This window comes from Pipistrellus hanaki, assembly GCF_964339955.1.
Source record: "Pipistrellus hanaki genome assembly, chromosome: 4".
Lineage (NCBI taxonomy): Eukaryota > Metazoa > Chordata > Mammalia > Chiroptera > Vespertilionidae > Pipistrellus > Pipistrellus hanaki.
The window spans coordinates 23244850-23264934 of record NC_140506.1 but is presented as its reverse complement, the minus strand read 5'-3'; the positions used below and the strand labels follow the sequence as shown (position 1 = coordinate 23264934).

The 20085-nt window shown below is 41.6% G+C and overlaps 1 protein-coding gene across 1 annotated transcript in view; it reads left to right on the top strand.

Moving 5' to 3' along the window:
* The first annotated feature begins 2947 nt into the window (after window positions 1-2947).
* Window positions 2948-20085, top strand: part of ICE1 (interactor of little elongation complex ELL subunit 1) — a 57862-nt gene continuing 40724 nt past the window's right edge. Inside the window, exons 1-4 of the mRNA XM_084880670.1 lie at window positions 2948-3277; window positions 16295-16353; window positions 16909-16937; window positions 19399-19423. Of these exons, the coding sequence (XP_084736796.1) occupies window positions 3197-3277; window positions 16295-16353; window positions 16909-16937; window positions 19399-19423 (194 nt within the window). The 5' untranslated portion in view covers window positions 2948-3196. The remainder of the gene's footprint in view (window positions 3278-16294; window positions 16354-16908; window positions 16938-19398; window positions 19424-20085) is intronic.

The following is a 20085-nucleotide window of genomic DNA, read 5'->3' as shown; positions in this document are numbered from 1 at the left end:
ACGGTGAGAGGCAGAGGGTTCCCACAAAATATTTCCCATCCTGAGACACCCCAAAGGTGGCCTTTCCATCCATACATAAAGGAGGCTGGTATGGCATAAATACGGCAGGAAATTAAATTTGTGTCTAAACTACAGACAGGGAAAGATAGACATCTTGTGGGCACATGGTAGCATTGCCTCACAGGTCTGGAAATTAACATCATCAGATAATATTCCCTGAATTGGTAGCCTGCTAGCATAGCAAAGCACTCTATCAAACATCTCTAGGGGTGTTGGGGAAGGGGGAGAGGGGTTACAAGAAAGAAGAACATGTTGCTTATTTTTCTTTTTTTTCTTTTTTCTTTTTTTTTTTTTTTTTTGGTGAATGCATCAAATGAAAAAGTAGTTCTTCATAAAGCTAAGAATAAATAGCTATCCATTTTTGAATCATGATTAGAAACCTCCTTGGCTTCTACACATCTATGAGCCATTTCAGTGGATGCATATATTAATAAATTAAATATTCAGTCATCTCTCTATTATGTTATGGCCTAAAGAATTTGTTTCAAGACGTTACCAACCATCTGGAAGGTGATGATGTGGGTGTGGGGCAAGAACTGAGACTTTTATGGACTCCAGAGGTACAGGGAAGCCCCCAAATCAGAGTCCAAAATCTACACTTTCCTCCAGGTCTCAGAAAACTTTGAAAAAGAGCACAAAGTTCTTCAGTTTTCCAAAATAGAAGTTGCCATCAGTAAACAACTACTCTCTGTATAGTAGATCTTAAAGATTCAGCCCTGTATTTGTCACCTTTCACCTAAATTACAGCTAATCCTTCATATGAAAATAAAAGATCAAAGAGATCACTAACTTAAGAATTAATTTAAAGCCAGATGCGTGGTTGCAAAGCCATCTTTCACTACTTTCTGCAGTGGAGACATTTGTTTGTTTCCATTGCAATGACAAAACAGTGGCCCATGTGGGAATGAGAAACAGTGTAACATGAGGCATTCCTCAACTAGTGACCTACATCAGTTTCATCTATTTCCTATAACCATACCTGTTTTTGTACAGCCTGCAAGGTAAGAATGATATTTACATTTAAAAGGGTTCTTTAAAAAACGAAAAATGACAAAGAGAAACATGCAACCAAGACCTGGATGGCCTCCAAAGCCTGAAATACTGTGAATCCCTTTACATATAGAGGGCCCACCCTGCATTACACAAACAAGACTTTTGTTACTTTCTATAAATGTCTTAAGAACTGATTTTGAGAAAGATAACAGAAACAAATGCACTTTCATCTTTTAAGTGTTTATTCTTTTTTTAACCTTTCAATTCGTTGAAACAAATTTGATCCATTCATTGAGCATCTACTATGGATAGCACTTTTGCAAGATTTAAAAGGAAATCTCACCTCTCAGACATAAAAAATCGCTGTACTCAAAGTCAAAGCATGGTGTTATGAAAATTAGGGCTAAAGATTGGAAAGGAGGCAGGCATAACTTGGGGATGTGGAGGTAACATGTGGGATCTAGGATATATGGATCACCACATGTAGAACTGGGAGGAAGGTGTTCCGGGCAAAGGGAAGACAATGGCATATGTACAAAGGCAAGAAGGAAGCCGTAGTCCTGAGTTCTGGCAGCGGTAGGTGTGTAGTGAGTGTAGGTGGACAGAGGAGAGGGAGATGAAGCTGTACAGCAAGCTGGTGCTTCCCTCACTAAGGTATTCCAGAAAAAGTACTAATTTAAGAAACCTTAAACAAAAAGAGTTACTGTGAAACTTCCTGGGACCAGGAAATGTAAAGTCATCGGGATCCGCACAGGTCTCCTCTCCCCTTTCTCCAAAGGGTCATCTCCTGAGAAAGAAGAAGCCTACTGAGAAGAGCTGGTAAGTCCACTCTCAACTACGGAGCCACCACAGCCGGGCTTTCCTTTCCCTTTTAACCCTATTCTTGTTTTCTGCTTGTGGATAAGTGGATCAGTCAGTAGACTTCCTCAGTCAGGTACTGGACAACCTTAGGTATCAAAGACAGGCAATCTAGCTGCCAGCCAGAATGTGTAAGCAAGGGAAGAAATCCAGGCTGCTTTTTTGGAAGGGGAGTTTCCAGTTGCAATCTCCACACTAAAAACTTAGAAGAAGCTGGTAAAGTCTGCAAGTCTACTGAATACATGCAATGCTTGTATTGAATGCTGAGAATTTAGACTCTAACTAGACTCAGGAAGCCAGGTTGGTTTCTGATGGAAACAAGCTGCGATTCTGGTGGCGGTGGCTAAGGGATTGGAGACACTGAAAAGCTGCGGTTCAAACAAAAGAATTTCTGTCTGGACTTATCCAGTAATTGCGGCCAGAGAGGAGGATTTTTTGTGTGTGTCCCCTCCCAAGAGGTATTAAATGGGACTGGAGCGGTGGCGGGGTCGCAGGGATGGATGGGCCTGGAAAGCAGACAAGGAGGGAAGCGGGGTGTTGGACAGCAAGTGGACCACAGCAGGACAGCAGGCAGGGGAGCTGCCCGGAGGAAAAAAAAAATCCTGGGGGAAGAGAGGGCCTCGGGGCATCGAAGGCCGTGACTAGGCGATCCAGCATACCCGGCGTGGCCAGAGGAACCAAGAGGGCCCTGCCTGGCGCGCAGACCTTCGGGAACTGTAGTAGCCCCGCTGCCCCCGGACCTAGCCGGGCTTGGACTGCGCGGCTCCTTCTAGTTATAAATCGCTCGCAGACTCTGGCAGGGTGGGGTCCTTCCAGTGTGGGCGGCGCCTCCGATGACGTCATCGAAGGTCCGCCTCCCTTTCGCCCAAGGTTTTAGGTGCCCATGGATAGCCTGTCAAGCAGCAGGCCGGCAATACAATATGAACCATTATACAGCCCCCGCTGCATCAGCTTGGCTAAGCCTCTTATTTTTGATCAGGCGGAACCTTAGGCAGCTACACGCCGTGCCGAGGGGCGGGGCGAGCTAGGGCGGGGCGGGTCCTGGCTGTGCAGCGTCGCGTCGGGGGCCGCACCGGGGAGCGTTTCTCGCTAGCGCCCGAGGCAGCTCTAGCAGGGAGAGCCCTTGGCCCGCTCCACGGGGACCTGTGTGCACGGATGGACCCGCCCGATCGCGGCGGGAAGCGGCCTGGCAGGCGGCGTCCCCGGCGACGTCAGCAGGAGCAGCACAGGGCCAAGGCCGCGGGTCCCTGAGGCGTGCGGGCCCACCGGGCCCGGCGGCGGCACCATGATGCCCGGCGAGACCCACTCGGCGGCGCCCGGGGCGGCGGATCTCTCGCGGTGTCAGGGCTGCGCTTCCCTGCAGCAGGTGAGGCGCCTTCCCGGGAGCCGAGGGCGCGGAGGGGCTGGGTGGGCGCCCCCGGTGGCGCGGGGATGGAGGAAGCTTCCCTGCCCCCTCCCCCATCACCCACCCCGCCCCCTCCCGTCGGTTCTCCCCGGCCCCCGGTTCTCCCTTCTCTTTTGCTGCAGTTGTTTTGGGAGAACGGCTTTCTTTGCCTTATGTGGGATTGGAACTCTGGATGCATATACGGGGATGCGGTGGGGGGGTGGGCGGGGGAGTGAGCGAGTTCTGGAGGGCCCCCTCCATCCCTAACCCAGCGCAAGGGCTCCCCAGGGCTCACATTTGGGTCGGTGAGTGATAGGATCACGGTTAAGATTTTTTGCTTGTGCTGGCCCGTCTTTAAATGTTTCTTGCCTGGAGGCAGGATCCTGTACGGCGAATGGCATGCAAGTGCTGGAAGTCTAAGGGCTGCGTGGACTGTCCTGTTACAGTGACAGGACTTGCTCGTGTCCGGCTCCAGGTCCAGTGAAGTAGTGGGAATCTGTCCCAAGTTGTTCGTTTCCAGCTAGACCCTCCTAGCTGTCCGATGTCGGGTGGCTTTTTTTGCCTCTTACTACTGGTGTCTTTCATACTAGAGTGGGAGCTGTCCACCTTCACCTACGAAATAGAATTTAAGTCACCCCCCTGTTTTCTGTGGTGGTGTAGGTACGAGGGACGCAAATGGGTATGATCTGCTCTCATAAGTCAGATATACGTGAGCAAGTAAGACTTTATAAGGTTCTAAGTCTTCGGAAGGAAATAAAGGAGCTGAGATGGTGGTCTTGTCTCTTGGCTGAGGTGGCAGGCAGGGTGTTTTTCCGGAGGTGACATTGGGAGATTTTGATGAGAAGCAGCAGACTACATGGAATAGGTGTGGGGGGAGCTTTGTAAACAGAGGGATTAGCAGGTGGAAAGGTTACTGAGGTGAGAAGGAGCACAGTGGGTTTGAGGAGCAGAACGTGGTGTGGGCATGGTGCAGAGGGGAGAATTACAGTACTGATGAAATGAGACCAGAAAGGACCGCAGGACTAATAGGCCACTAAGGAAAGTTTTGTGTGTGTGTGTGTGTGTGTGTGTGTGTGTGTGTGTTATTATGACCTGATCACAGACGTTTTAATTGTTGAGAGGGAGTTTCTGCTCTGCCACTCTGGAATAGGAGAACTAATAATAAAACCACTGAATTGAGTTGTATATAAGGCTTTTGCAAGATGGTTTGATTTTTTGCCTGTCAAATCCTGGGAACATGGGTGAAATTACCTTGAATCATTAATAAATTCCATTTATTCTTTGCTTCAGTTCATGCAGGTATTTATTGATTACGTGCTGTTACAGGCAGAGTGATGACAGCAGTGTGGGGAGGGGGCAACGGGAGACAAATACCCTTGCTGTCTTGGAGCTTCCATTCTAGGAGGTGGGGATAGGAGACATTAATCAAGTTACATGAGAAGGTAATAAATACATTGGAGACAAATTAAGCAGAGAAGAGGGGATGACAAGTGGGGGAGGAAGGGACCAATGGCTGGGATAATTAAGGAGTGTTCAGAAGGCCTCACAGGAAAGGTTATACTTGTGTGGGGTTGGGGTAGGGGTGAGAGAATAAGCACTGTAGATATCTTGGAGAAAACCATCCCAGATAGTGGTAAAATCTGGTGTGGAGGCCTGACACAGGAGCTTGCTCATTGTGCTTGAGAATAGCAAGGAGACCAGGTATCTGGGGTGAATGTTGGTGTCTTCATCTGTTTGGGGTTGCTATAACAGTACCAAAAACTGGTTGGCCTTTAAGTAACAAATTTATTCCTCACAGTTCTGGTGACTGGGAAGTCTAAGACAAGGCACAGGCAGATTTGGTGCTGATAAGGTCTGATTCCTGGTTTATGACTGTTTTCTGCCTGTGTCCTCGCATGGCAGAAGGGAGAAGAGATTACTCTGGGGTCTTTTATAAGGACATTATTCTATTCACGAGAGCTTTGCCCTCATGACTTAATCACCTCGCAAAAGCTCCCAAGTCCAAATTCCATCACATTGGGGATTAAATTTCAACATATTAATTTTTTGTGGGACCCAGCCTGTAGCAGTCAGGGAATCTGGAATGAAAAGGAGGGCCTGATTATGCCTTGTAGCTATTGAAAGGATTTTTACTTCTACTTTAAAAGAATAGTTTTATTGGAAGCTTTTGTATAGGAAAATAACTGCTGTGAACTATTCTTTGCAGTTGTGGATCTGATCTTCCTTCAGAAATCTGGTCTACCCATAGTCCCAGTTTTATTTATTTATTTATTTTTAAAATATCACCGAAACCGTTTGGCTCAGTGGATAGAGTGTCGGCCTGCAGACTGAAAGGTCCCAGGTTCGATTCCGGTCAAGGGCATATACCTTGGTTGCGGGCACATTCCCAATAGGAAGTGTGCAGGAAGCAGCTGATGGATGTTTCTCTCTCATCGACGTTTCTAACTCTATCCTTCTCTGTAAAAAATCAATAAAATATATTTTAAAAATGTGTTTTTATTGATTTCAGAGGAAGGGAGGGAAGAGAAATAGAAACATCAATTTTGAGAATCATCAATCAGCTGCCTTCTGCACACCCCCTACTGGGGATGGAGTCGGCAACCCAGGCATGTGCCTTGATGGAATTGAACTTTGATCTCCTGGTTCATGGGTAGACTACTAGCTCAACCACTACAACACATGGTTGTGCAGTAGTCCCCGTCTTGCTTAAATGTAGCAGCTGTATCCTCCTGGAATAGAAACTACATGTCATTCTTTCTCTCAAACTTGCATCCAGTCTATCAACTAGTTCTGTTGGCTCTGCCTTTGTTATCCGTTCACCTCATTCCCCACTGCCTCCACACTTGTGTGAACCACTATAACCTATTGCCTGAATGTTTTTTCAGTAGTCTCCTAAAGAGTCTCCCTCCTTCCTCCCTTGCCACATTGGCATTGTTGGTTCTCAAAACAGCAATAGGAGTAGTTTTGTTAAACCTCTAAACCCAGGTGTCTGCAGACTTTTTCTGTGAGGAACCGGATCATAAATATTTTGGGGTTTGGGTGGTGGGTTTGTTCATGACTATCAACTCTGCCATTATAGTGTAAAAGTAGCCATAGGCAGTACTAAAGGAATGTGCTAGTGTGTTCCATCAAAATATTTACAAAAACAGTCAAAGGGCCTTAGTTTGCAAGCCTTTTTCCTAGATCTGGATACATCTTTGCGTTTGGGTTTTCTGTTGCTTGAAATGCCTTTTTAGGGGAAGAAGGTGATTAGAGTGTCTGGAACAAGTCTTTAATATTGCAAAGTATGAATGGAAAAATAGACTCGTGGCGGATTATACAGGACCTTGAATGGTTACCACCTTAATATTTTGTTCTTATTTCTGTCAGCATTATGGAGTGGTGAAGGGTTTTACATAGTTACCACACAAGAGCAGTGCTTACAGTAAAAATAACAGGTGGTGGTATTCAGGGTGGATAGATGGAGGAGGTGCAACTAATTCTGATAAATTATTTTACTAATGCATTCTAGTGATAACAAAAGCCCAAATTAATTGAAATTTTCTGAGCCTGGGCCTGGAAGAGAGAAAGGTTCTGATTACCAGCAACTGCAGAATGACAGATCTCAAATTAGGGAGTAGATGGTGCTGAGATTTAAAATCAGAAATAGGAGAAAGTGAAACTGAGGCGCCACAGGTATGGGGTATATGGGGCTGATGTTTTTCTGGAGTGATGTCAGAACTGGAGAATTTCAACTGTTTTTACATTTGTTGTTTGTGAAGCACAGTGCCTGCAGGGCACTCTAACATATATCCAAGAAAGTAGAGAAGAACCTAGGTTAGATGGGCGCTGGGTTCATTGTAAGAATTTTATTTGGGGAGAGATGGGAATGGAAGAGTATGTTCTGTCACATAACCCCTCCCCTCCCCCCCTCCCACACACGCACACAAAAACCTTTGAAAACCTTGGTGGCCATTCATGGGAATAGATGCTATCATAAGCACTCTATGAAGAAAAAGTAACTGGTTAATGACAAAGGTGAGCATAGAATGGTGAGAAAAGAAGAAACAGATAAAGATAGTTCAATAGGAAGTATATAGGAAATCAGTTTTGAAAGCATGAGAATTGAGAACAGGCAGTTGCATTTGTCAGTGAGAGGTCAGTAACCACCTTAGGAAAGATGTTTCTGCATCTTTACTACAGCAAGTTCTGTGTTTCAGTCAAAGTCACGCAAGAGAGAAACTTAAGAGGTTCCATACAGAGAGAAGATAACCCCATTGTGTAGTTTTAACACACTGACACTCTGGATCTTTTAGAAAATCTACAGTATATTACAAGCACCTTCCCTGCAGGAGGCATTTGCCATAGTGCTGTGACTTCATTCTGAGCTGTAATGGGGACTCAAACTGACCTGCCCTAAGTTGAACAGTTGTTTGTTACACTGGGAATCTCATTTCATTTCCTCCCTGTCCTCTTTTTCTTAGTGGTTGAATAGACAGTTCGGAAATGTATAGATGACCACATTTTATGTATCTTTTTTGCTTGTAGTCTCACATATTACCATATCTTTTTTTCTCACCATAACTGATTGTAATGGTTCATGAGAGATCTGTAATTTAATGTCCATAGGGGTTGTGAAACTTTGTTAGTTATAAACCAGTGTGGGCCTTACCCTGAAAATATGCACAAGAACAGCAGTCTTAAATTGAGTGGTTTTAAGTCAAGCTGCCATAAGTGTCTATTCTTATGAAGGAGAAGCACCGCGCCACCTCCCCACCCCCATTTTTTCTTATTAGTTTCATTCATTGCAGAGCCAAAAATTTTAACTCGTGGAGTTCCAGAAGAGACTTTGAAGCCCATGGTTATACTGTTTAGCTAATGTAACTAGATACTTGTAGCTTCAGAATAGATTTGAGCCTGTAATTTACATAAACTTGTGTTGGACTCCCATTATAATTGTCAATGGTTGAACTTCATAATTTGGAGCTTCACACATATGCCCCCATAGACATTGATTTGTAAATGGTTATATTACAGGGATGATCACAGAATTATAATTTATTCATTTAGCAAATATTTATTGAGCATCACTGCATCTGTGATGTCATGGTATATTGGGAATACAGTCAGGAACAGAAGAGGCATGGAGCTTGTGTTTTATTTTTATTTTTTAAATATATTTTATTGATTTTTTACAGAGAGGAAGTGAGAGAGAGAGAGAGAGAGAGAGAGAGAGAGAGAGAGAGAGAGAGAGCTAGAAACGTCGATGAGAGAGAAACATCGACCAGCTGCCTCTTGCACACCCCCTACTGGGGATGTGCCCGCAACCAAGGTACATGCCCTTGACCGGAATCGAACCTGGGACCTTTCAGTCCGCAGACCGATGCTCTACCACTGAGCCAAACCGGTTTCAGCAGGTGTAAGCTCTTTGTCCAATCTCTTCCAGCACCCCCCACAATCCCTTCCCCCCAAGAATTGTCAGTCTGCTCCCTTTCCATGCCCCTGATTCTATTACATTTACCAGTCTGTTATGTTCATCAGGTTTTTTATTCATTTGATTTTTAGGTTCACTTGTTGATATATATGTATTTGTTGTCCATAATTTTTTTATTTTTACCTTTTCTTTCCTCTTCCTCTTCTTAGAGAATACCCTTCAGTATTCTATGTAATACTGGTTTGATGGTGATGAATTCCTTTAGCTTTTTCTTGTCTGTGAAGCTCTTTATCTGACCTTCAATTCTAAATGATAGCTTTGCTGGATAGAGTAATCTTGGTTGTAGGTTCTTGCTATTCATCACTTTGTATATTTCTTGTGACTCCCTCTGATGAGAAATCAGCTGTTAGGTGTATGGGTACTCCCTTTAGGTAACTGTTTTTCTCTTGCTGCTTTTAATATTCTCTATATGTCTTTTGCACTTGGCATTTTAATTATGATGTGCCTTGATGTGGTTCTCTAAAGATTCCTCTTGTTTGGAGTTCTCTGCGCTTCCTGGACTTGTAAGTCTATTTCTTTCACCAGGTGGGGGAAATTTTCTGTCATTATTTCTTCAGATAGGTTTTCAGTATCTTGTTCTCTCTTCTTCTGGCATTCCCATAATTTGGATGTTGGTACACTTGAGGTTGTTCCAGAGGCTCCTTACACTATTTTCATATTTTTGGATTCTTTTTTCTTTTGGCTTTTCCAATTGGGTGTGTTTTTTGTTTGTTTGTTTGTTTTTGCTTCTTCATATTTCAAATCTTTGACTTGATTCTTGGGATCCTCTAGTCTGCTGTTGGATCTCTGTATATTTTTATTTTAGTCAGTATATGCTTAATTTCTGATTGGTTATTTTTCATATCCTTGAGGGTCTCACTAAATTTCTCAGAGGTTTCTAGAAGATTCTTGAGTAATCTTATAACTGTGGTTTTGAACTCTATATCCAGTATTTTGCTTTCATCCATTTCTTTCATTTGTGACTTGTTTCTTTGTCTCCACATTCTGGCTGCTTCCCTGTGTTTGTTTTTATGTACTGGGTAGCTGCTAAGTCTCCTTTTGGTGATTGAGTGGTCTTGTTCGGTAGGTGTCCTATAGGGCCCAGTGGCTCAGCCTTGATAGTCACCTGAAGTGGATACTTTTGGTGCACCCCTTTGTTGGCTATTTGCACAGTCTTGTAGTTAACCCTTGATTGCTGTTGTTATCACTGGGGGGATTTGACCTCCAGGCCAATTGGCTGTGATGACCAGCTGTGTCTACACTGGAAGATCTATTGCACAGGAGACACCCTTATGGAGCAGGACTTGCTTCACTGGGGCTTTGGTGCTCACTGAATCTGCCCCTTGAGTGTATCTCTTATGGATGTGAAGAGTTTTAATCCAGTATGGTTTCACTCTGACCACTGGACACACTGGCTTTTGGATCTCCAAGGAGGTGCAAGGTCAGCCACTGTCTGGGGCTGCCCAACAAGAGCAACAGAGACATCTGCAGATTCTTCCTCTTTGTATGGGGTTTGGAAGTGGCCAGAGGAGGCCCAGCTGTGAAGCAAGGCAGGCTGCTGCTGCTGGGCCTTGCACCTTCTTTTGGAATCTCTGGGGCTCTCTGACCCAGCTGCAGTTTGACAGGTTTTAGGAGGAGAAATGACAGGCCATTCATATGCAAAAGCTGATGTGCACAGCTTGGGTGGGTTGGGGTCTCTGGGAATCAATCACCAGGGCAGAGCAAACAGCAATGGCTGCCAGTCATCCCCGCACTAGAGATATGCCCAGGTCTCCAAGTCTCGTGCCTCTGTGCAGGAACAATGATCTCTGCGAGCACCCCTGAGAGAAAGCCTCCCTCGTGTTCCTGTCCCAATGCCAGACAGTCCAGTTTCTCCCCATATGTGTCTGGGTCCCCCAGAGTCTCACCCAGAACTGGAGTTCAGAGCAAGCAGGAGCTTGTATATCCCTCCCGATTAAAAGAGCAGCACATCCAGGTGCCAGCACTTTCTGTGCCTCTGCACCTCTTACCATTCTCCCTGTGCTTTCTTCACCTCTCCAGTTGTGGAACTTCCACTCAGCCATCTTTCTTCTGGTTCTGGGTGGTAGTTGTTGTGCCTTTTAGTTGTAATTTTGATGTGGTTGTGAGAGGCAGAAAGTATAGGTGATTACCTATGCCGCCATCTTGGTTCTCGGAGACAGCACTTTTAATTACTTGCTTAGTGTGTGTTTTATAATGAACTTTCATATTGTTAAAGTAATAGGCTACTTACTGTTTTTCATGTTTTGGAATGTCATTTGATTTCTGACTTCGGGAGGTGACTATTGAGCTCTCTTTCTGCCTTGTACCCCACCACACCTGAGTACCCCTTCTTCACTCTCCCTTACCCCCATCCTCAGTGTAGTTATGATTTCAGTTCACTATGGGAGTTGACCTAACTACATATTATTCATAGATAAACTTTGGAGTAATTTACAATTACTTTTCCTTTTCTGTGTTTTCTTGTTTCCTCTGGTTAATGATTATATCCTTAATTCAACTTCTTCATCTTAAAATTGTTAAGGAGTGATTAATTTATACTGGGGGTTAAACACTTTGGCTCATCCTATTTAATCCTGATCGCAAGCCAGTATTGTAACCTCCTAGTGTTTGTCTCCTCATCTGTGCAGTTAGAAATAGTTTTGAAACAGGGAGAAGTCAAGTAAATTTGCCAAAGGTCACTACGTCAGAAAGTGGAGGAACAGGAATTTGAATCCAGCTATGTGTGACACTAGGTCTGAGGTCTCTGGAATGTCTCTTGCATAGCATAGCACTTTACATTACAGATGGCATCTGGAAGCAAGGTGGGGAAAGTGAGATCAACTAGCAAAGAATTTGAAACAGAATGGAAAAAGAGGAAGAATCACTTTTACCAAAAAATTATAACTTAATTGCATGAGGAAAAGCAACATTCACTTGCATTTCTCTGCCTTTTAAAGCTTACATTCAAGCAAATAATTGTATCATTTTCTTTTTAGGGGAAAAATTCCCTCTTGAGCCTTCAGCTCTAATCTGGTACTCAGCTGCCTTCCTAGTCGCTTTACTTCTGCTTTGTGCTCCACATTGTTCTATGGGTTTGTCCGTGATTTTGGTGAAGCCTGTTCACATCTTTTAGTACCTCCCTGAGCAAGGAAGGATGCCTGGGGAGTAAGTTTATGAAGACTGCAGATTTGAAAATGTCTATTTTACTGTCACTATTGATTGCTAGTTTGTATAAACTTTTATTTAGAACTAGAGGCCTGGTGCACGAAATTCGTGCACATGGGAGGGGGGGTGTCCTCAGCACAGCCTGCACCCTCTCCAATTTGGTACCCCGGTGTGATTGGGCCTAAACAGGCAGTCGGACATCCCTCTCACAATCCAGGACTGCTGGCTCCCAAATGCTTGCCTGTCTGCCTTCCTGATTTCCCCTAACCGCTTCTGCCTGCCAGCCTGATCACCCCCTAACCACTCCCCTGACAGCCTGATTGATGTCTAACTGCTCCCCTGCCAGCCTTTTTGCCCCCAACTTCCCTCCTCTGCTAGCCTGGTCTCCCCTAACTGCCCTCCCCTGTAGGATTGATTGCCCCCAACTGCCCTCCCTTGCAGGCCTGGTCCTTCGCAACTGCCCTCCCCTGCTGGCCATCTTGTGGTGGCCATCTTGTGTCCACATGGGAGCAGGATATTTGACCACATGGGGACAGCCATATTGTGTGTTGGAGTGATGGTTAATCTGCATATTACTTTTTTTTAAAATACATTTTTATCGATTTTTTTACAGAGAGGAAGGGAGAGAGATAGAGAGCTAGAAATGTTGATGAGAGAGAAACATCGACCAGCTGCCTCCTGCACACCCCCCACCGGGGATGTGCCCGCAACCAAAGTACATGCCCCTGACCGGAATCGAACCTGGGATCCGCAGACCGATGCTCTACCACTAAGCCAAACCGGTTTCGGCTGCATATTATTTTTTTATTAGATAGGATATAGGCCTGGTGCATGGGTGGGGGCCAGCTGGTTTGCCTGAAGGGTGTCCCAGATCAGGGTGGGGGTTCTCTTGGGGTGTGGGGTGGCCTGGGCGAGGGGCCTGTGATGGTTTGCAGGCCAGGCACGCCCCCCAGCAATCCAAGGGAGGCCCTGGTATCTAGGATTTATTTAACAATTGAAACTTTGTAGCCTAGAGTGGAGCCAAGCCTTCTGCTTGCTCAGTGGCAGCAGCCATTTCTGTTGGGATTTATTTATCTTTTATAATTGAAACTTTGTAGCCTTAAGCAGAGGCCAAAGCAGGCCAAGGCTGCAGAAGCTTGGCTTCCTCCATTGCCGGGGGAAACCCTAGCCTCCTGCTCTTTCCATCTCTGTGGCTGCCACCGTTTTTGTTGGGATTTATTTATCTTCTGTCATTGAAACTTTGTAACCTTAAGCAAAGGCCTGGACTGGCCAGGGTGTGCGGAAAGCTTGGCTTCCTCCATCACCGGGGAAACCCAAGCCTCCTTCCTGCTCTCTTTGTGGCTGTAGCCATCTTGGTTGGGTTAATCTGCATACTTGCTTCTGATTGGTTTGTGGGCTTGGCTTGTGGGTGTAGTGGAGTGATGATTAATTTGCACATTTAAATAGATAGGATTAATTTGTTTTCAGAAAATTTTGAAGGATTGCTTTCTAGGTTTCCAGATTTCTTAACTGCTGTTGAAGTCTGAAGCCATTCTGATTCCACATTCTTTGTATATAACTTGTTTTTGTTTTTGTTTTTCTCTCGGGATTCCGATAGACTCTTTGCTTTGTCTCTAATATTCTGAAATTTTATATTGATATGTCATGGTTTGGATCCTATTTGTATCATTGTGTTGGGCCCCTTCAATTTGGGAACTTCTGGCTTCCTTTCTGGGATCTTTTTCATGAACGTTAGTATTTCTTTGATTACCTCTCCATCTTTTCTGTTATTCTCCCTATAGAACTCTTATTGTTGGGCATGTGGACTTCTTCCACTGACACTCTCATTGTTTTTCTTTATTCTTTTCCATGTCTATTGTTTGTTTTATTTTGGGGGACAGTTTTTCAACTTTATTATTAATAAAGTCTATAATTTTGCTTCCCTGTTTTTAATTAATTATAACAGTTTTTTGAGGTATAATTCATATACCATAAAATTAATCCTTTTAATATGTACAATTTAATGGTTTTTAGTATGTTCACAGTTATCTAATCTTGTCACCACTATGAAGAGTGAAATAGGTTTATCTACACACCCCTGTATCTCCCCAAGAAACCTCTTCAATACAGGATGAGGCAAAAGTAGGTTTACAGTTGTGAGTACATAAAACAGGGTTTATTCTTATGTTATTATTTTTTATTTTTAATATGAACAACTGTAAACCTACTCTTGGTTTATTGTATATTAGCAGTCATTCCCTGTCTTCCCCTAACCTCCTCCACTTCGGCTACTAATCTACTTCCTGCCTCTGGATTTGCCTATTATGAACAATTTATATGAATGGAATCATACAGCAACTAGCCTTTTGTGAGTGGTTCTTTTACTTGGCATAATGTTTTCAAGTCTCATCCATGTTGTAGCCTTTGTCATTCATTCCTTTTCATTGCGAAATGACCACACGGTATGACTGTATGACATTTTGTTTATCCATTCATCAGTTGATGGACATTGAGTTTATTTTTACTTTCTGGCTAGTTGAATAATACTCTATAAATAAGAATGTACTAGTTTGGCCTGAACATGTGTTTTTAATTCTCATGGGTATATACCTAGGAGTGTAATTTCTGGATCATACGCTTAACTCTATTTAACATTTTGAACAATTGCCAAACTATTTTCCACAGCAGCTGCACCATTTCATATTCTACCAGCAATGTCTGAGGGCTCCAATTTCTCTATATCCTCTCCAACACTTGTTATTGCCTGTCATTTTGATTTTAGCCATGCTAGTGGGTGTTTATAGTCTTACTTTTTAAGAACTTTCTAATTTCCAAGATCTCTGATTTTTCTTGTTTCATGAATTTAATATAATTTATCAAATTTTTTTTTAAGTTTTCTTAATTTTTGCTTATTCTAAGTTTCTTTGGCTTGTTTTGGTTTTTCATGTTACAAGTTTCTGAGTTTCATTGCAATAGGTGTGGTTAGGCCATTTATTGACTAAATAATATCTGATGTCAGTACCTTTATCTTCTTTCCAGGCTGGTTAGAGTTCCTTAAGGTCCTCAAATAAATTGTTTCAAGTCTCTGCCTAGAGAGCAAAAGGATTGGCCCTTACTATCTGGGAGCTTAATGGGAAGAAGAAGCAGGTGGCAAGTGTGTTTATGTGTACCTGGTTCTTCTGTTCTTGTCCAGCCCACCTGTTCCAGGTATTCTTGGTGTCCCAGGAAGAGACTTTTTTTTATCAAAAACAAAGCACCTGGCTAAGAGGAATTTGATGTCACTGATTCCCAAGCTTGTTGATGTTTTGCAGTGTAAACTAAATACACCACACTGAAATCAAGTACACATAGTCAGAGCATCTATACAACTAACTACCTTGCTCTTAGAGTTCCATCATTCAGGTTAAAGATTCAGAGAGAGGCAGTGTGGGCTCAGAATCACACTGCATATTTTTATGTGTTATGCATGATAGAAATAATAGATTTACATATTTCTGTGTTTATGTAACAGTAAATAATATGTTTATGTTTTATAATAAACTAGGGGCCCAGTGCACGAATTTGTCCACCTTGAAAGGAACTGTGGGCTGTGAGGCTGTGGTGGGCACAGGGGTGGGTCTTGGCCCATCCTCTGCGCCCCCGCCTGGCCCCTTCCACCACGGTTCCTTGTTCCCCTGTCTGCTGGCTCCCGCCACTGCTACTCTCGCCGGCCCCACATGTACCGGCTGATGGCACAGTGCTATTGGTGCCATCAGTGGGTGCAAGCAGCAGCTGCTGCTCTGATCACCCCTCAGGAGCAGGGGTAGGTGGAGAAGCCCTCGGGTGATTGGGACTGGCAGCTGCCTCTCGCACCTGCTGCCAGCGGCGGTCCTGCTTGCACCCACTGCTGATGCCTGGCACTGGTCCCAATCGCTTAGCGCCATCAGTGGGTGCGAGTGTAACTGCCATCCCCTATTGTGCCTCAGGATCAGGTGGAGGTGGAGAAGCCCTGAAGGGTGATCAGGGCCGGCAGCCACTGCTCACACCTACTGATGGCGCTGGGCAACCGCAGTGGGTCCGAGCGGGGCCAACACCAACAGCAGTTGCAAGCATTGGGGGGGACCGTGGCACACGGGAGTAAAGAATTTTCTGTAACCACCAGAGGCTTGTCCTGATGACAATGACCAGCACCCCGCCTTGGTCTGATGCACCTGCTCACCTGCTCCACCATCCCGCCATGGCCGATGCCCGCCATGTTCCCTGCATGCTCCCTGGTGGTCAGCGTATGTCGTTGGGATCAGTTGTTCGGTTGTCCCGCTGTTTGGTCTATTTGCATATTAAGATTATATCATGCTACCATAAAATTATATTTAAAGTAATTTATATAAAAACAAGTACCTCACTAGTATGTTTTTTTCTTTCAGAATTTAAATGAATATGTTGAAGCATTAATCACCTTGAAGCAAAAAATTATTAATACAGAGTGAGTATATTCATATGTTTGACTGAACTTTATGGACCTGGACAGACAAGTTGAAGTGAAGGTGATTGTTAGACCCCTGAGTCTAAAAGGCGAACTGGCGTTTCTCTTCTGAGGCTTACATGGTGTTGTCATGATTATAATGAAACTCCTGCCCTCATCATTAATCTTCTGTTATTGGCCTTTACAACAAAGTTCATAGCTTAGGACGTGACTTTTGCTAAATTGGCAATTTTTTTAAAGCTGTTTTATATCTTCAAAGCCTTCTTAGTTTTAGGAGAGGGTCTCAAATTTCCTCACAGTATTTCATAACTGTGATGTGAGATACAATTTTTTTTTTAATTCTAATGAAGTCACAATTTATAGGCTTAGATATTAATTAGATCAAAAGGCTTTTTAAATTAAATCTTATATATCAATACAGTGTTTTAAGGAATTTAAGATAGTATGTACATGTTTGCATATATATAATTAAACTAATTGTGGGGAAAGAAAGGTGCCTTGCATATTTTGAAACATAGTTTTAACATAATATAAAAATTCTTTTCTTTGTTGCAGTAATTTGTTAACGGAGTACCAGAAGAAATGTGATGATATCCTTTTATTGGCTTTTTTCTTTGAATTTTTAAATCTACTTATATATAATTTTTTTAAAGAAATGTGAGATTTTCATAATTATCTTTTGGAGGGCACTATTTGCAGACTTAAAGTAGGGAGTATTTCTAACAAGCACAGTAAACAGTTGGTCTTTTACTGTTAATACATGTTTCCTGATAAAGACTGCAGAGCTCTTTATTTTAGAATTTTTTTGTCATTGATTTTGATATTCTTAGATTTCATAAGCTTTTTAGTGAGTAGGTCTTTTTCTTTATATATACATACATATTTCAGAGAGAAAGGCAGAGGGAGAGAGAGACATCAGTGATGAGAGAGAATCATTGATTGGCTGCTTCCTGTACTCCCCTAATGGGGATTGAACCTGCAACATGAACATGCACTTTTATTGGAAATTGAACCATGACCTGGTTCATAAGTTGATGCTCAAAACACTGAATTGGACAAAGTAGGTCTTTTTCATTTGTACCAAGGACATGCTATATGTTCTTTAGGCTCAGAAATTATTTGAAGCTGAATATCAGAATATTTGGGCATTTCTGCAAGAAGGGCCCTGTATGGATTTTTAGAATGTTAGAAAACTGACTTGTGTTAATCAGTGTTATGACTTGAAGAGATTAATGAATACCTTGAGCTTATAGTCACCATTTGTTCAACAAGCATGAAGGGCACTTGTGTTATATTTGGCCTCTGGTTAAATAATTTCTTAGCAGAGTGAAATAGTGTGTATAATTGATCCTTTCTCATCTTTTAATGATGACATTTACCCTGAATTATTTCTTTCCCATAAAATAAAATTTCTCTCATAAAAATACATGTATATTTTCAGGGAGTCACTGAAGTACAGCTTCAGCTTAAATATTGGGACAGATTCTGCTGGTCACCTTTGGCAGTTACTCAAAGTATGCTTCATTCAGTATTATGTCTGACATCCTGGATTTACTTGTTCGTGTTGGTACAATCTTATCTAATTTGTTATTAGAGTGATAAAATCGGGTATAACATTGAAATTTACTTTTCATATCTGGTTTTTTACATTAAAAAATATAAGTCATTGAAATTTCTTGTGCCTTATTTGTTGAAACTATCAGTCTACTTAACTATAAATGTGTATTATTGCAAGAGTAATTTGTTTTCTTATAAAACCTACAGAGACAGTTATTGCAATACTTCTAATTAACTACAGAAAAATAGGTAGGCAATCAATTGCAGTATTAGGAGAGTATGTGTTCATCCTTTTTGGAAGAAATGGTATAACCTTTTTGATATAATTATACCAGAAAGCAGGAAAATTATTCACTTTTATAAAATTTGCAGAATTTAAAAATTTGTTAGTATAAATTATTAAAAATTGATAAAACTTCATATTATTAATTGAATTTCCACTCATGATATAGTAATCTCCTTCTGTCTCAAATCCACAACCTACATATGTGCCCTGACCAGGAATTGAACCCCCAACCTTTTGTTGTACTAGGATGATGTTCCAACCAACTGAGCCACACTGTACAGGGATAAATATAGATTAAAAAAACACACATTTGTTCCAAATATGTATTTGCTGTACCTCAAGTATGTAGTAATTTGCTCTATCACTTGAGGTACCACTGTTATAGGGTTTTTGTGGTTTTCTTATATAACCTGCTTTCTTACTTTTTTTTTGTAATTCTGATCATTTTGTTGTTTATTAGTTCCTCTTTTTAAAGGGAAAAGCAACTTTATTTTAGCAGTTGTTTTTTGAACTTTTCTTGCAAAGACAGCAGTAATTGAGGTTGAATAAGATATATTAATATTAAGAAGTATATATTCTAATAGAGAAGGATGCAGACTTGTTACAAATAAACATTTGCTATGTGGTATGATTAGGTATTAGATGAAATTTAATTATTTGCTATCTTTATAACATTATTGGCAGCTTGAGATGGAGAATGAAATTATCAAATTGTGTAAATTGTAAAAATGAAGAATTGTAAAAGATTTTATGTTCTCCCTGTCTTTCCTCATTACTTGAATATAGTTATGCATAATTTTAGTAAGAACATATTCTTGTTTGATGAAATTATTGGAATTATTCTCTGGATCATTTGAGAAGTGGTGAACAAGTTATTTGGGTGTTCTGATATATATAGGATTTGAAGTATTACCCATCAGTTTCATATTGTCTTTATTCTTAGAATTTAATATTGATCATTTATTTAATCTGATGCCTTTTTAATTTAGAGAAGTGGATATTTTTACTTTTATTTCATGTTATAAATAGGAATAACTCAGTAAAAATCTTCTATGTTATATGCATGTTATATATGAAACTTTAAATATTGTTTTCTCAGAATTATGATCTTTCCTATTTATACACTGCAATGTTATTTTTAAGTGAGTTTTGTCTTCACACAAGTATCAGTAGATAAAATTTTCAGAGTTTTCTTTAACAAGTTTTACAGCTGCAGTATGCCAGAAGGTAAGCTATCTGTCCTCATATTTGATTTGAGAGAGACATTTCTCAGCCTAGATTTTTAAATGGATGGATTTGAAAAAAGAACCATTTATGTTTGACCCATTATTTAGACTATTGATTTGATATTCATAATAAAAGAAGATTCATGTTTCCCAAATGAATTTCTTATTAAGGTATTAAATTATGGCCTAGTTTGACTTTTCAATAACTTTTACTGACTATGTTGCCATTGAAATGAAGCTTATTGTCATATAATTATTGTTTTCTATGTGAATTGGACTGTTTAATGGGATTATTTATTTTGTATGTATGAAACAATTTTAGATGAACTTATATAAAAATTTAGCAATATTCTAAAATCTGATTACATTTATCACTTAGAATAAGGCAAAAATACATGGTTGTAAACTGAATCACAAAATTGTCTATCATTTAATTTGAATAAATGGTGAGGAGTTCAAGATTGGAAGAGCCAACTTACTTGGCAGATTGAGAATCTACTGTATCTGCTTCTCAAGTGGTTTTTAAAAATATATATATATTGTATTGATTTTTTACAGAGAGGAAGGGAAAGGGATAGAGAGTTAGAAACATCAGTGAGAGAGAAATATAAGCTGCCTCTTGCACACCCTTGGTACTTGCCTCCTATCCGTAACCAAGGTACA